Source organism: Lipotes vexillifer, unplaced genomic scaffold (genome assembly GCF_000442215.2).
Source record: "Lipotes vexillifer unplaced genomic scaffold, Lipotes_vexillifer_v1.1 scaffold911, whole genome shotgun sequence".
NCBI classification, from domain to species: Eukaryota; Metazoa; Chordata; class Mammalia; order Artiodactyla; family Lipotidae; genus Lipotes; species Lipotes vexillifer.
This window is the reverse complement of record NW_006781377.1, coordinates 755,328-769,910: the sequence shown is the minus strand read 5'-3', so window position 1 is coordinate 769,910 and position 14,583 is coordinate 755,328. Positions and strand designations below refer to the sequence as shown.

Below are 14,583 nucleotides of genomic sequence, written 5' to 3'. Positions count from 1 at the left end.
CCCTGGGAAGACTGTGCTCTGAGATGAAGAGAGCAGCTCCTGTGCTGTACCGGGAGAGAGCCGGCCAGATGGGTCAACTGTCATTGGAGTCACAGACCCAGAACATACCCAGAAGGGATACATTGTGGAGGAAGAAGCAGGGGGTCACTCTAGGAGACCCAAAATAGTTGGTCTCTGCAGGGTCTTTGCATTAGACAGAGCTTGGTTGGAATCCTGGTGCTATCGTCAGTAGCTGTTTGCTCTTAGACAAGTCACTTCTCTGTACCTTCTGTTCCTTCTCTGTAAAATAGGAATAGCGGTATCTACTTCATGGGGTCATAATGGGGATTAAATTAGATAATGTGCGTAAATTGGTTATCCTGTTGCTTGGCCCAGATGAATCCCTCCTTGCCAACTGTGATTTCTTCTCTTTCCCCCTCTTCCTCCTGATGAGGATAGTATGTTGTCAGGGAAAGTATCGGCACAGCACATGCATTGAGTTAATGAGGAGGAACTCACACGGGTTTTAGTATTTATAATTTTGCCAATTTACACTGAGTCCTTGGGCAAATACTCACTTCTCTTTGCCTCCGTTTAAATAAGTTACCAGTGAGGGGATAAGACGTAAGGACTTCTGCCGTCTTTTAGAGCTACAACGGCCTGTGATTTTATATTTGGTGTTTTCATTGTCTGTGTGTATTATTCCAATGATAAGGACTTGTAATACGGTATTTTTTAATGACGATATTGAAGTTGACACCTCAGTTGCGTTCCATAAACAGTTCTTTGAAGAAAGAATTCAGCAGAAGAGGTTCATCATCTTATAAACCTTATTGAGCAGGTTTTGAAAATTAAATGCATTCCATGTTCTGTAAATATACAAAGGTGTTCATTTTTTACTTTTTTATGACCTCTCTCTGTCTGCTGCATATATTTACCTAATACATTACCAGTGACATGGAAATGCTATCATATTCAAGAATCTTCCAGGACCTTGAGCGTATTAGGACCTAGAACTGGCTTTAGTCGTTTTTGGAAACCCACTCCACACTGGAGCACCAGCACACATGACTCCAGAGGTGGCTACTTCTGTGACATTTTTCCAGCATTGTGTGTTCAGAATCACAACTGGAAATACTGTTTGTCTTCTGTATCCAGAGCCTCACGTACTTTTTTTTACCCCATTCAGTTCTTGAGCTTTGACTTGCTTTCCCAAATTTGGTTTGTGGAGTACATGTCTCATGACTCTCAAGAGCTTTAGGGTGAGAGAATGAAATATTCCAGCCAAAGCCACAGTATCTATCATTGTGTTGCATGCAAGTAGATCTTGAAAATCTTGACTCTGGGCAACAATTTATTTTTCTTGTTCGCTTATTTTTACAAAAGAAGGGTGGTAGAAAGAACATCTCTTAAAAGAAGTTAGGATTTTTCTTTGTTTTGGAGAGCTGTTAATCATAGTATCTTATGAGAAAAGCAATCTCTAAATCTATAGACACTTTTTGGGGAGGAATCACATAACCCATAATCTGTGCTTTCTGTTTTGAGGGTTGTTTATAAAAGAAGAAATCTGGAGATACTTACGGTAGCTGTATGCTTTTATTTTATTATTATTTTTTTTGATGTTATGATTCTTCAGAACTTCAAATACTATTGACAAAAATGTGTGTTTTATCTCTTGCAGGTTATTTTACTACCTCGTGTTTTAGCTCATCTCTGTTTTAGTCTTACAGGATTAATTAGTTGCCTTAGTGGATGAAAACTGTTCTTGAACATTTTGTGGCTTTTTTAGATTAAAAGGTTGCTGTATAATTTTATATTAAGTGTTTGACTGTACATATAGTTATCTTAAGAGTTATTTTCAGGCCACTCATGTGCAGTGTTGAACATCTTTCCGGTACTCAAAAAATAATTGCTTAGATATGTTCGTTAACAATTATTTTTTAAGTGCCTTTGAATAGCATGAAATATAAAGGGAAATCTACTTCGTGGCTTTTAGATAGGAGATATTGTCTTTAAACACTTGGATTCTTACTCAGTTTATAATTCCTATACATGAAAGCTTCACTAACATAGTTTTCTATGTCTACAGCAGTGCTTTTTCCAGAAAACTTAACAAGTTGCCAGCAGCCACAAAATTAGGAATCTGTTTTCCTTTTAGGTGGGAGCTGGAAAGAAAGAGGATCATTTTAGGTAGAGAAACGTAGAATGCTTTAGATGAGAGTTCCTGCTAACACAGGGAGGCAGAAGGTAGAGCCAGTGGTCACCCTGTTTTGGATGCTGTTTAAAACTGATGCAGCGTGAGCCCCTCCACCCCTTGGATCAGCATCGTCATGCACACAGGCCATTCCCAGAGTGGCTGAGTTCTCTGAGTCCTACCAGGGACCACTCCACCAGCACAGCCCCGCTTGTTGTTCCCACTGGCAGTGACAAGCTGAAGGTCAGGCTATGTCCTCCGTTTCTCTTCCTCAGTGTAACATCAGTAGGAGGGATGAGACGGGACAGACAGGAGACCACACCTCTGCTGGTTGTGCCATTGTATTGATTAAGCATCTACAATGTAATCCATCCTGGGTTTCTCGTATACCCACTCTCACTACTCCTGAAAACCTCGTTACAAGTCAAAACATTTATTATCAGGTTTTTTAATGTGACATCACTATGCCAGCCACTTCTCTGCTGTGTGTGTTTTGTTAAATTTTGCATTCTTCTGACTAATTTGCAGTCGTGGTATTTGAATTCCATTTTCATTTGTCAGTCATCTTTTATAATAGCCTTCCAAATTATTATTTTTCTGGTACGTGAAAGAATTGTTCTTTCTTTTTTTTTTTAAGTGGGGAATTTTCTGTTTCTGTAATGTTTGAATTTTTAACAATGAATATGTACTATGAGTATGTGAGCAGAAAAATTAATAAATGCTCTAAGGAATATGTCATGATGTATGCAAAGACTTAACTATAAGGGTGTTTGCTGAAGTATTGTTTATAAGAGCAAAAATTCTGAAACCTTAAATATCCAATAATAGAAAGATGATTGAACACATTATTTACGACCATGCGATGGAAGATTGTATAGCCATTAAAAATTGTGCTACAGACCTGTATTTATTAATTTGGAAAGACGTCTATGATATATCAAAGGGAAAAAAAGCAGGTTATAAAATAATATGTGCCACATATAATCACGCATTTTTTTTTTTTACAAAACAGTAGAATGGTTGATAGTTTCAAAAGCCCTCCCATGAGAAAAATACCTGGATGCTAAATAAATTACAACAGCATTTGTTGTAACTTTTTAACTTTTGGTTTTGAATAATTTAAAACTTACAGAAAAGTTGCAGAAATAGTACACAAAACTCCTGTTTACTCTTCACTCAGATTCCCCAATTATAAAATTCTACCCCGTTTATCTTTTTGCCTTCCCTCTCTCTCTCTCTTTGTGTGTATGCAGATAGATATCATAGATAGATAGATAGATTGATAGAGATTTAGATATAATTTTTCTTCGAATTATTTGAGATTAAGTTGCAGAGCTCTTGATCCATTACTATTAAATACTTCAGTGTGTATTTCCTAAAAAGAGGGACGCTCTTATACGAAGCCGCAGTACACCATCAAAGTCTGGAAATTAGCACTATCATACTACCATTAAATCCACAGACTTTGTTCAGGTTTTGCAGATTATCCTAGTAATGTTTTAACTAGGTCCAAATTCAATTGTTACATGTCTCTTTAGGCTTCTTCAATCTGGAATAGTCCTCAGTCTTTCCTTGTGTTTGAAGAATAGAGGTCTGTTATTTCGTAAAGTGTACCTCAGTTCGGGTGTGTTGCATGTTTTCTCATGATTAGATTCAAGTTAGGTATTTTTGATAGGAATAACACTGAACTTTTGCTCTGTTCTTCTCAGTGCATTATTTCAGGAGTCCCAACATGTTGATTTGTGCCATTATTGACGATGTTACTTTTTTACTTGGCTAATATGGTTTCTGCCAAGTTTCTCCATTGTAAAATTAGTAAGTATTTTGTATTTTAATAGGTAATTAACATCCATTATGAATGGAGATCTTTTGAGACTATGTTAATATCCTGTTCCTTACCTAACTTTTACTCAGTTGTTTTAGTGTTCATTGATAATTCTTCATTTATTACTCTGATAGTTGCCAAATGGGGTTTTCTAATTCCATCATTTCTTCTATACTTACTAGTTAGCATTACCTTCTCCTCCCTCCCTTTCTGCGTCTCTGTAAGAACTCATGGATGCCTATTTTACTCAGTTGGTTATAATCCATTACTGTCATTATTTATTTTGGTACTCAAATTGTCCCAGATTTGGCAAGTGGCAGCTGCTTCAGACTGGCTCCTCTGTCCTTTTGACATGTTTCCGTTTTTCTCTAAGACCTTCCTTGTAATTCTTACACGAGATATTTCTGGCTTATTTTCAGCTTTCTCTGCCCCAAGCTTGGAATCAAGCCATGTTCCCAAGGAGCTCTGCTTCCTTTTATTGAAGACTGGTATTTAGAAACCAAGATCTGGGTGCTAGGTGTACTCATTGCTACAGGGTTGTTGTTTCTAGGCCTTCTCAGTGGAAAGCTGTACAAAATATGTGAATGTATACAATACACATACAAACACGCATACGTCTGTCTATCTATCTGTCTATCTATCTATCTATCTGTCTTAGAAACATGAGTTCGCGTGGATAACTTCCATTACAAGTCAACAGCACATGGTTTATCCTTGCCCTCTCCTTTTCTATATTTATGCCTCTTTTTCTTGTCAGTGAGAAATTTTCCTCCCATTTTCATCAGTATAGTTACTTATTTGCTCAATTCCCTTGTATGTAACAATCTCTTGACCGTGCAGGCTGTCTCCCAGGCCCAGTACCGCGTACTCAGGCTGGCTGTGCTTACCAAGTTTTCCAGAATTCCCAACCCTCACTGGTAAGAGCGTCCCTCAATGTGTAGAAAACACTTTGAGAATTTTTGAAGGAAGATGCTTTGAAAACTTGGAGGATTTTTAATTCTTTTGGGTAATGATTCCTAATGAGGAAGTTTTTGGAAGGAGGATCTCTTGAACTTATTACTTCACTTGTAATTTCCTCCACATATATAGTCCTGTAGCAATTATATAAATCTACATCCTGCTGCTGTCCTTTCCTGCAAATGTAGGAGGAAACCCACCCATTAGTTTTTCCATTGTTTTGCTTATTCATATTGAAAGGAAAGTGAAAGTTGAGTATGGTAAAGGACATTATGATTTGAGATTGACTAGGTTACATTTCAGCCATCAAGTTGCTTTGATTTGCATATGGCATTTATCTAGTTTCCAGGGTGACTATTACTGTAATGCCAGGTGTTCAAAACTACCTGAGCTTCTTGTGGCTTCCATGGTTTGTGTTGGAGTGAAATGGTTTATTTATTTATTCTTTTGGTAAGATCTGTAAATTCTAAGTATATTTTTATAAGTATTAGGACAGTACTTGCTTTGATTTGTTTTTTAAAGTTATTTTTGGATTTCAGAAACTACATAAGGAAAAATATAGAAAACTAGTATGGAATAATTAAATGCTTAGCAAATGCCTGGTACTCTTCTAGCTACATGTATTCTTCTATTTAATCTTCCCCAAAATACGTGAGCAAACTGAAGCCCCCTAAGTAATTTAGGCTTAGAAAAATTGTAATTCCTACAAGTTTACATGACTAGCAAGTAGCCATACCTGTCTTATACCAGCAGTCTCTGCTATCCAAAGGAGCATGGGCTCTGAGTTAAAACAAACAAAGCTAAAAGAAGTTTGTGATATAGTAAACTAGACTTCTGTTCTAGTGCCCCAAAGAGGTCGTATCTTATGTTCTTTAGGAAACGTAGATCATGGTGTCCTCTGCTTTTATCAGTCCCTTTGTGCTCTGAATGTGATAAGCACTCAGCAGAAACTGTAACAGCATCACCGCCACTACCAGCAGCAGGAGAACAAGTGACTGACGTTCCCTGATGGTTAACTAGGTGCTGGATACTGTCCTTAGAACTTTTAATGTATAGTAACCTATTTAATGCTCGAAATAACTCCACAAAATATGTGAACCTCTATTATCCCCATTTTATAGATGAGAAAACCAAGGCAACGTTTAAGTAATTTTGTGCAGATCAAACAACAAATTAGTTTAGACCTAGGATCTGAATCCAGGCCGTCGGAGCACCCACACTGTTGCCCACTACCCCATACTTCCCCAGTCTTCTGTATATGTTACACTGGAGTCGTGGGTTAAAACCTAATGAAAACAATTCTGATTAAGCTGAAAAGGGATCTATTAGGAGGATGTAGAGTAGCTCACTGAATCAGTGGGAAGCCTGGAGAACCAGGCTTAGAAAACAAGCAGGACCATGAAAGAGTGGGGAGCTGAGAATAAGCCAGCTGTGCCACGGGAAGAGTCTGCTTTACAGGGCCACTGCTGCTGTTGCTTCCACCGGCCAGCACGGGTACCATGCTGCTGGCTGGTGGCCACTGGACTCTTGGATCTGCTGCCATTACTGTTGGTGCAGTACTGGTGAAAATCCCTAACTGTTCTTCATCTTTGCATCACTCAGTAAGATTCAAAGGACCAAGGAGAAGCATTCATTTGATGGAGCCCAGGCAACGCTTTAAAAAGGCCAGACTTGGTGTGTGCTTCTTGATGTAATTGTCCTGGTATACTCTGGGCAGAATGGTAGCAGAAACAAGTAACAACTTTCCCAATGTTGATCTTTAAAGATTTAAGTTATTTGCTCAGAAAACCTTGATCCTGTTTTGTGGTGAAATAGGTCAGTAAAATGATTTGAGGAGTTGGCAGTTAAAGAATCAGAAGGAACTAGTTCCATATTTGTTAAATCCACTTAAGCTTGAAGTGACCATTTTTGGTTCATTCTGTTTCGATCATGGATTAAAAAGCATAAACTCCAGGTGGCTGATAATTGAGTCACAAAATACATCTGTTTTTTCTGGTTAATTTTAACTGTAGGTGAAGAAATTCACTGGGCCAAAAAGGTAATATGTTTCAGAAAAAGGCTGGTGGTAATTTTGTTCATAAACATGCTCAGGATCAATGTTTTAAGAATTTTGCTATACAGGCCAAAGTTCACTTTAACAAGTGCTGTGATAAAATATTTTCAAGCCTTATCTGATGGCTCACTGGTTGTAAGCACTAATCCGTATAACAAAATTTCGGTGCAGTACAAAGAGTTGGCTGGGTCAGGCCATGCAGCACGATTTGACTTTTATCACTCAACAGTTAGTGAAAATTCATTTTACTAGAATTCTGAGCTTAATGATTAAACTTTTTGAGTGCTTACAGTAAGACAGGCAATGTGTGAAGTGCTGTATATATATCTTCTCTTTTAATCCTCATATAACCCTATAAAGTAAATATTGTTATTGACACTTTAAGGATGGAAGTGAGTCTGAGAGAAATAACTTGCCTGAGGTCACACAGGAAGTGACGGAGTTGGGTTTTAAATCCACATTTGTTTCACTCTTAAGCTTGCTTTTGATGGCAGCATTGTACTAGGAAGAAAATTCATTAATTAAATCATAAGTTAACTGCACATTAGCCTTCTTCTTTTTAAAATAATTTTAAATTTTATTTATTTTTTTGTATAGCAGGTTCTTATTAGTCATCAATTTTATACACATCAGTGTATACATGTCAATCCCTATCTCCCAATTCATCACACCACCACCCCCATTCCCCTGCCGCTTTCCCCCCTTGCTGTCCATACGTTTGTTCTCTACATCTGTGTCTCAATTTCTGCCCTGCAAACCGGTTCATCTGTATGATTTTTCTAGGTTCCACATCTATGTGTTAATGTACGATATTTATTTTCCTCTTTCTGACTTACTTCACTCTGTATGACAGTCTCTAGATCCATCCACATCTCAACAAATGACCCTGTTTCATTCCTTTTTATGGCTGAGTAATATTCCGTTGTATATATGTACTACATCTGCTTTATCCATTCGTCTGTCAATGGGCATTTAGGTTGCTTCCATGACCTGGCTATTGTAAATAGTGCTGCAGTGAACATGGGTGCATGTGTGGCTTTTTAAATTATGGTTTTCTCTGGGTGTATGCCCAGTAGTGGGATTGCTGGATCATATGGTAATTCTATTTTTAGGTTTTTAAGGAACCTCCATACTGTTCTCCATACTGGCTGTATCAATTTACATTCCCACCAACAGTGCAAGAGGGTTCCCTTTTCTCCACACCCTCTCCAGCATTTGTTGTTTGTAGATTTTCTGATGAAGCCCATTCTAACTGGTGTGAGGTGATACCTCATTGTAGTTTTGATTTGCATTTCTCTAATAATTAGTGATGTTGAGCAGCTTTTCATGTGCTTCTTGGCCATCTGTATGTCTTCTTTAGAGAAATGTCTATTTAGATCTTCTGCCCATTTTTGGATTAGGTTGTTTTTTTTTTTAATATTGAGCTGCATGAGCTGTTTATATATTTTGGAGATTAATCCTTTGTCCGTTGATTCATTTGCAAGTATTTTCTCCCATTCTGAGGGTTGTCTTTTCATCTTGTTTATGGTTTCCTTTGCTGTGCAAAAGCTTTTAAGTTTCATTAGGTCCCATTTGTTTATTTTTGTTTTTATTTCCATTACTCTAGCAGGTGGATCAAAAAAGATCTTGCTGTGATTAATGTCAAAGAGTGTTCTTCCTATATTTTCCTCTAAGAGTTTTATAGTGTCTGGTCTTACATTTAGGTCTCTAATCCATTTTGAGTTTATTTCTGTGTATGGTGTTAGGGAGTGCTCTAATTTCATTCTTTTACAGGTAGCTGTCCAGTTTTCCCAGCACCACTTACTGAAGAGACTGTCTTTTCTCCATTGTATATCCTTGGCTCCTTTGTCATAGACTAGTTGCCATAAGTGCGTGGGTTTACCTCTGGGCTTTCTATCTTGTTCCATTGATCTATGTTTCTGTTTTTGTGCCAGTACTGTATTGTTTTGATTACTGTAGCTTTGTAGTAGTCTGAAGTTGGGGGTCTGATTCCTCCAAGTCTGTTTTTTTCCCTCAAGACTGCTTTGGCTATTTGGGGTCTTTTGTGTCTCCATACAAATTTTAAGATTTTTTGTTCTAGTAAAAAAATGCCATTGGTAATTTGTTAGGGATTGCATTGAATCTGTAGATTGCTTTGGGTAGTGTAGTCATTTTCACAATATTGATTCTTCCAATCCAAGAACATGGTATATCTCTCCGTCTGTTGGTATCATCTTTTTTTTTTTTGCGGTACGCGGGCCTCTCACTGTTGTGGCCTCTCCCGTTGTGAAGCACAGGCTCCGGACGCACAGGCTCAGCGGCCATGGCTCACGGGCCCAGCCGCTCCGCGGCATGTGGGATCTTCCCGGACCGGGGCATGAACCTGTGTCCCCTGTGTCGTCAGGCGGACTCTCAACCACTGCGCCACCAGGGAAGCCCTGTTGGTATCATCTTTAATTTCTTTAATTTCTTTCATCAGTGTCTTATAGTTTTCTGCATACAGGTCTTTTGTCTCCCTAGGTAGGTTTATTCCTAGGTATTTTATTCTTTTTGTTGCAATGGTAAATGGGAGTGTTTCCTTAATTTCTCTTTCAGATTTTTCATCATTAGTGTATAGGAATGCAAGAGATTTCTGTGCATTAATTTTGTATCCTGCAACTTTACCAAATTCATTGATTAGCTCTAGTAGTTTTCTGGTGGCATCTTTAGGATTCTCTATGTATAGTATCATGTCATCTGCAAACAGTGACAGCTTTACTTCTTCTTTTCCAATTTGTATTCCTTTTATTTCTTTTTCTCCTCTGATTGCCGTGGCTAGGACTTCCAAAACTATGTTGAATAATAGTGGTGAGAGTGGACATCCTTGTCTTGTTCCTGATCTTAGAGGAAATGCTTTCAGTTTTTCACCATTGAGAATGATGTTGGCTGTGGGTTTGTCGAATATGGCCTGTATTATGTTGAGGTAGGTTCCCTCTATTCCCACTTTTCTGGAGAGTTTTTATCATAAATGGGTGTTGAATTTTGTCAAAAGCTTTTTCTGCATCTATTGAGATGATCCTATGGTTTTTATTCTTCAGTTTGTCAATATAGTGTATCACATTGATTGATTTGTGTATATTGAAGAATCCTTGCATTCCTGGGATAAATCCCACTTGATCATGGTGTATGATCCTTTTAATGTGTTGTTGGATTCTGTTTGCTAGTATTTTGTTGAGGATTTTTGCATCTATGTTCATCAGTGATATTGGCCTGTAGTTTTCTTTCTTTGTGACATCCTTGTCTGGTTTTGGTATCAAGGTGATGGTGGCCTCGTAGAATGAGTTTGGGAGTGTTCCTCCCTCTGCTATATTTTGGAAGAGTTTGAGAAGGATAGGTGTTAGCTCTTCTCTAAATGTTTGATAGAATTCGCCTGTGAAGCCATCTGGTCCTGGGCTTTTGTTTGTTGGAAGATTTTTAATCACAGTTTCAATTTCAGTGTTTGTGATTGGTCTGTTCATATTTTCTATTTCTTCCTGATTCAGTCTTGGCAGTTTGTGCATTTCTAAGAATTTGTCCATTTCTTCCAGATTGTCCATTTTATTGGCATAGAGTTGCTTGTAGTAATCCCTCATGATTTTTTGTATTTCCACGAACCCATGTCCCCTGCATCGGCAGGGGGACTCTCAACCACTGCGCCACCAGGGAAGCCCCATGTTGGAAGATTTTTAATCACAGTTTCAATTTCAGTGCTTGTGATTGGTCTGTTCATATTTTCTGTTTCTTCCTGGTTCAGCCTTGGAAGGTTATACCTTTCTAAGAATTTGTCCATTTCTTCCAGGTTGTCCATTTTATTGGCATACAGTTGTTTGTAGTAATCTCTTATAATCCTTTGTATTTCTGCAGTGTCAGTTGTGATTTCTCCTTTTTCATTTCTAATTTTATTGATTTGAGTCCTCTCCCTCTTTTTCTTGATGAGCCTGGCTAATGGTTTATCAATTTTGTTTATCTTCTCAAGGAACCAGCTTTTAGTTTTATTGATCTTTGCTATTGTTTTCTTTGTTTCTATTTCATTTATTTCTGCTCTCATCTTTATGATTTCTTTCTTTTTGCTAACTTTGGGTTTTGTTTTTTCTTCTTTCTCTGGTTCCTTTAGGTGTAAGTTTAGATTGTTTATTTGAAATTTTTCTTGTTTCTTGAGGTAGGCTTTTATAGCTATAAACTTCCCTCTTAGAACTGCTTTTGCTGCATCCGATAGGCTTTGGGTCATCGAGTTTTCATTGTCATTTGTTTCTAGTTATTTTTTGATTTCCTTGAATTTTTTTTTTTTTTTCTTTTGGCCACACAGCACAGCATGTGGGATCTTAGTTCCCCGACCAGGGATCAAACCCCTGTCCCCTGCCGTGGAAGCACAGAGGCTTATCATTGTACCACCAGTGAAGTCCCTAGCCTTCTTGAATTTTTAGATCAAGAGATATCCTTGTCATTAGTTCTTAGAGGACAACTTTCTCTTTTTAGATTTGGTAAGTCAATAAATGTCATTCCATCCAAGATTCATGCTCTGAGTTAAAAGAATATAAATTGTTATTGCCACATAGTCTTTGGCTGTTTATACCATTCTCACATGTTGTCATATTGGATGTGTGGGTAAGATGATTTTCTCATAGTTTATGTGGGATGCACAGGGTAAGGTGGGAGGTGTGGCATCTCAGATGGTCTGTAATACTCAAAACTACTGATTATTAGGGATTTGTGAAACTATTCAGTTCTTTCTTAAAAAGCCTGTGGGTACCTCTTGGAGGCAACGAACACTGGACTTTGCTGTGCATCTTGTAAAAGAATCCTTGCCTTTATTTGTGTTCACTTTTCACTGTCGAGGTTCAGGTTAAGTTCAAGTTTTCTAGGATTGAGAAGACAAGTTTTGTTTATCTTGTTATAACTTTCATGGTTTGACTGAGTTTGCTGACTTGAGACTAATTTTTTTTTTTTTAATCCAGCTGCTTTCAGAGTCCTATATGGAGTTCTAGAAAGCCAAATGTGCTATTGGGGTCAGAGGTTAATAGATTCAAAGCTGCATCTCTGAATTCCTCTACAGCTGGATTTGTGTACATACGTCCATCACTACCTGGCCAGGCTCAACACTTTTTAGTCCGATATATAGACACATACCCTGGCAAATAGTGGGGCAAGCTCTTATGTCTTTATTACCATTAGCAGAGCTCTCAGGAAAGGCCTGCTTTATATTCCACCAAGAGAACTTATTTTGTGTGAATGTGAGAATTAATAAGGACCTGAGGATTTTTTTCTTTAGTTTGCAAAGTAGCATACCCCTGTGTATGTGGAAGATGGATTTCTTTTTTATTGTAAGTAGCCATCATATGGAAGCAGTAAAAACTATTTGTAATTTCCATGTCATTATAATGTTATTTTAAAAGCTCCATGGCTCAGGACCTTGGTCCAGGGCATAGAAAGAGTTTCATGGTAGCAAACTAAGCATTCCTTGTAACAGGATGTGAACTGCAACAGAATGCTTGAAGCGATATTAAATTGGGGTGATTTTTAGAAAGTGACAAATGGTTTATGTTTCCTAAATCTGAGATGGGTTCTACCAGCTCTGAATGGCTGCCAAGTTACGTTATCACTTGCCTGCTTTGTAACTGCCTCAATTATTTCCTTCCCCAGCCCTGTATGATGAGATTCGTCAGTTTCGCAAGGCCTGTGGAGAGGCTCATCTCAAAACTATCTTAGCAACAGGAGAACTTGGATCTCTTACGAATGTCTATAAAGCCAGTATGATAGCCATGATGGCAGGTAAGCCAGGTTTTATATTGAAATGATGGTATATATTGAATTGATGTTTTTAGAAGAAATAAGTGAGTCACAGCATTTGGCTATTAGCTGCAAGTGCTAACCACTTGGAGTTTGTTTTGGTGGGGCGTCAGATACTTTATGAATACATGTGCAGTGGGAAATGTTCGCAAACTTGGCTCTCTTCCACGTTTTTTGGTGGCATTTTATCACTGCACTATCCTTGTAAGGCAGTAGATGGCTCTCTTGTTAGTGAATTGCCTTCTGTGTTATTCTTTGATTATTCATTCATCAACATATGTTAGACAGAAATTTCTTTAACTGACTTATTCCCCGCTGTGAATTTAGGGTTTGATTTTTCTCAGAGATCCATATCCATACTGTCCAAGGCAGCCTGTGCTTTGTTTGTGTTAATTTTTTCTTCTTAAATTTAGGGCAGTGTCAATGTTTTTTATATTTTGAAATGTAGCTTGACTTATTCTTTATCTTTACAGACAGCATGTCTAGCCAGTCATACACCCAAGCCTGAAACTTGGGAGTCATGCTGGATTGCTTTTTCTCACCTTCATATGAATCAGTGAACGAGTCTTGAGAGTTCTACTTTTTTTACCATATCGAATACGTCCTCGCTCCATTCTGTGTGCTGCTCTCTTAGACCACTGTCACTCCCCACGTGGATCACTTCAACGGTCTCCTAACTAGTTTTCCCTGTCTCTGCTTTTGTCCCCTTTCAATCTGTTCTCCACACTGTTGCCAGAATGATCTCTTTAAAATGCCAATTTGGTTGTGGTACTGCTTGCTGAAAATCCTTCAGTGGCTCCCCTTCATTTTCAAGATACAATATAAATTCCTTCAGCCCGACTTTAAAAAAGGACCTTCTCAGGGAATTCCCTGGTGGTCCAGTGGTTAGGACTCCACACTTCCACTGCAAGGGGCTCAGGTTCGATCCCTGATCGGGGAACTAAGATGCTGCAAGACCTGTGGCACGACCAAAAAAATAAAAATAAAAAAGGTCTTTCTCAAGACCCTGCCTGTGCCTCTGCCATCGCCTCATTTTCCCTGCATACCATATGCTCCAGCTCTATGGAATTACCCGCTGTGCTCTGCACATGGCACCGTCCAATCCTTTGGAGTCTTTGTACCTGCTGTGTCCCTGCCTGGAATGCCTTTTGCCCAGATAACTCTTGAACATCTTTAGACTCAGCATAGTTGTCACTCTTCTCGAGGATATTTCCCCAATACTGCTTCCTCCCCCACCACTTGGTTTATTACCCCCTCTGCATGCCCTCATAGTGATCTGTTCAAACCTCTATCAGATACTATTACTGTGACTCAGTATTGGATTTTTAGGTGCCCTACTAGTGGCTCCATGTTTGGAAGATACGTGACTTCTCAGGTCTTAAATCTGGGACTTTGTTGCGGTCACCCTCTAGATTTTTCTACTCGTGCACTTTTTGAAGACTCAGACGAAGCATCGTTCCCTGGAACTCTACTGAAAATCAGCCAACTGGGCATTAATGAAGCTGTTACTCTGGTCACTGCTGCTGTATCCAAAAGATCTCTGCTCTGCTTGTTTTAGTTAGAGCGAAATGTCTGAAAACCCAAGGATAGGGAGGAGTGGAACACTTTAAAGTTGGGTCATCAGTTATGTTGGCGTTTCAGAGGCCCCCAGTAATAGCAGATACTGCAACTCTCAGGAACCTGGGCAAAGCCCATTGGAGTCTTAGGTAGACAAGTAGCCTCGCTTTTCACGCTCCTCACCAGGACAAGGGAGTTAGCCCAGAATGCCGGGATCCAGGTCACAGTGAAAGT

The 14,583-nt window shown here is 38.7% G+C and overlaps 1 protein-coding gene across 1 annotated transcript in view; it reads left to right on the top strand.

Annotated features, from left to right (window-relative positions):
* The window catches only part of DERA (deoxyribose-phosphate aldolase), a 77,193-nt gene that overhangs the window by 15,346 nt on the left and 47,264 nt on the right, over window positions 1–14,583 (top strand). Inside the window, exon 6 of the mRNA XM_007454639.1 lies at window positions 12,646–12,774. Within this exon, the coding sequence (XP_007454701.1) occupies window positions 12,646–12,774 (129 nt within the window). The remainder of the gene's footprint in view (window positions 1–12,645; window positions 12,775–14,583) is intronic.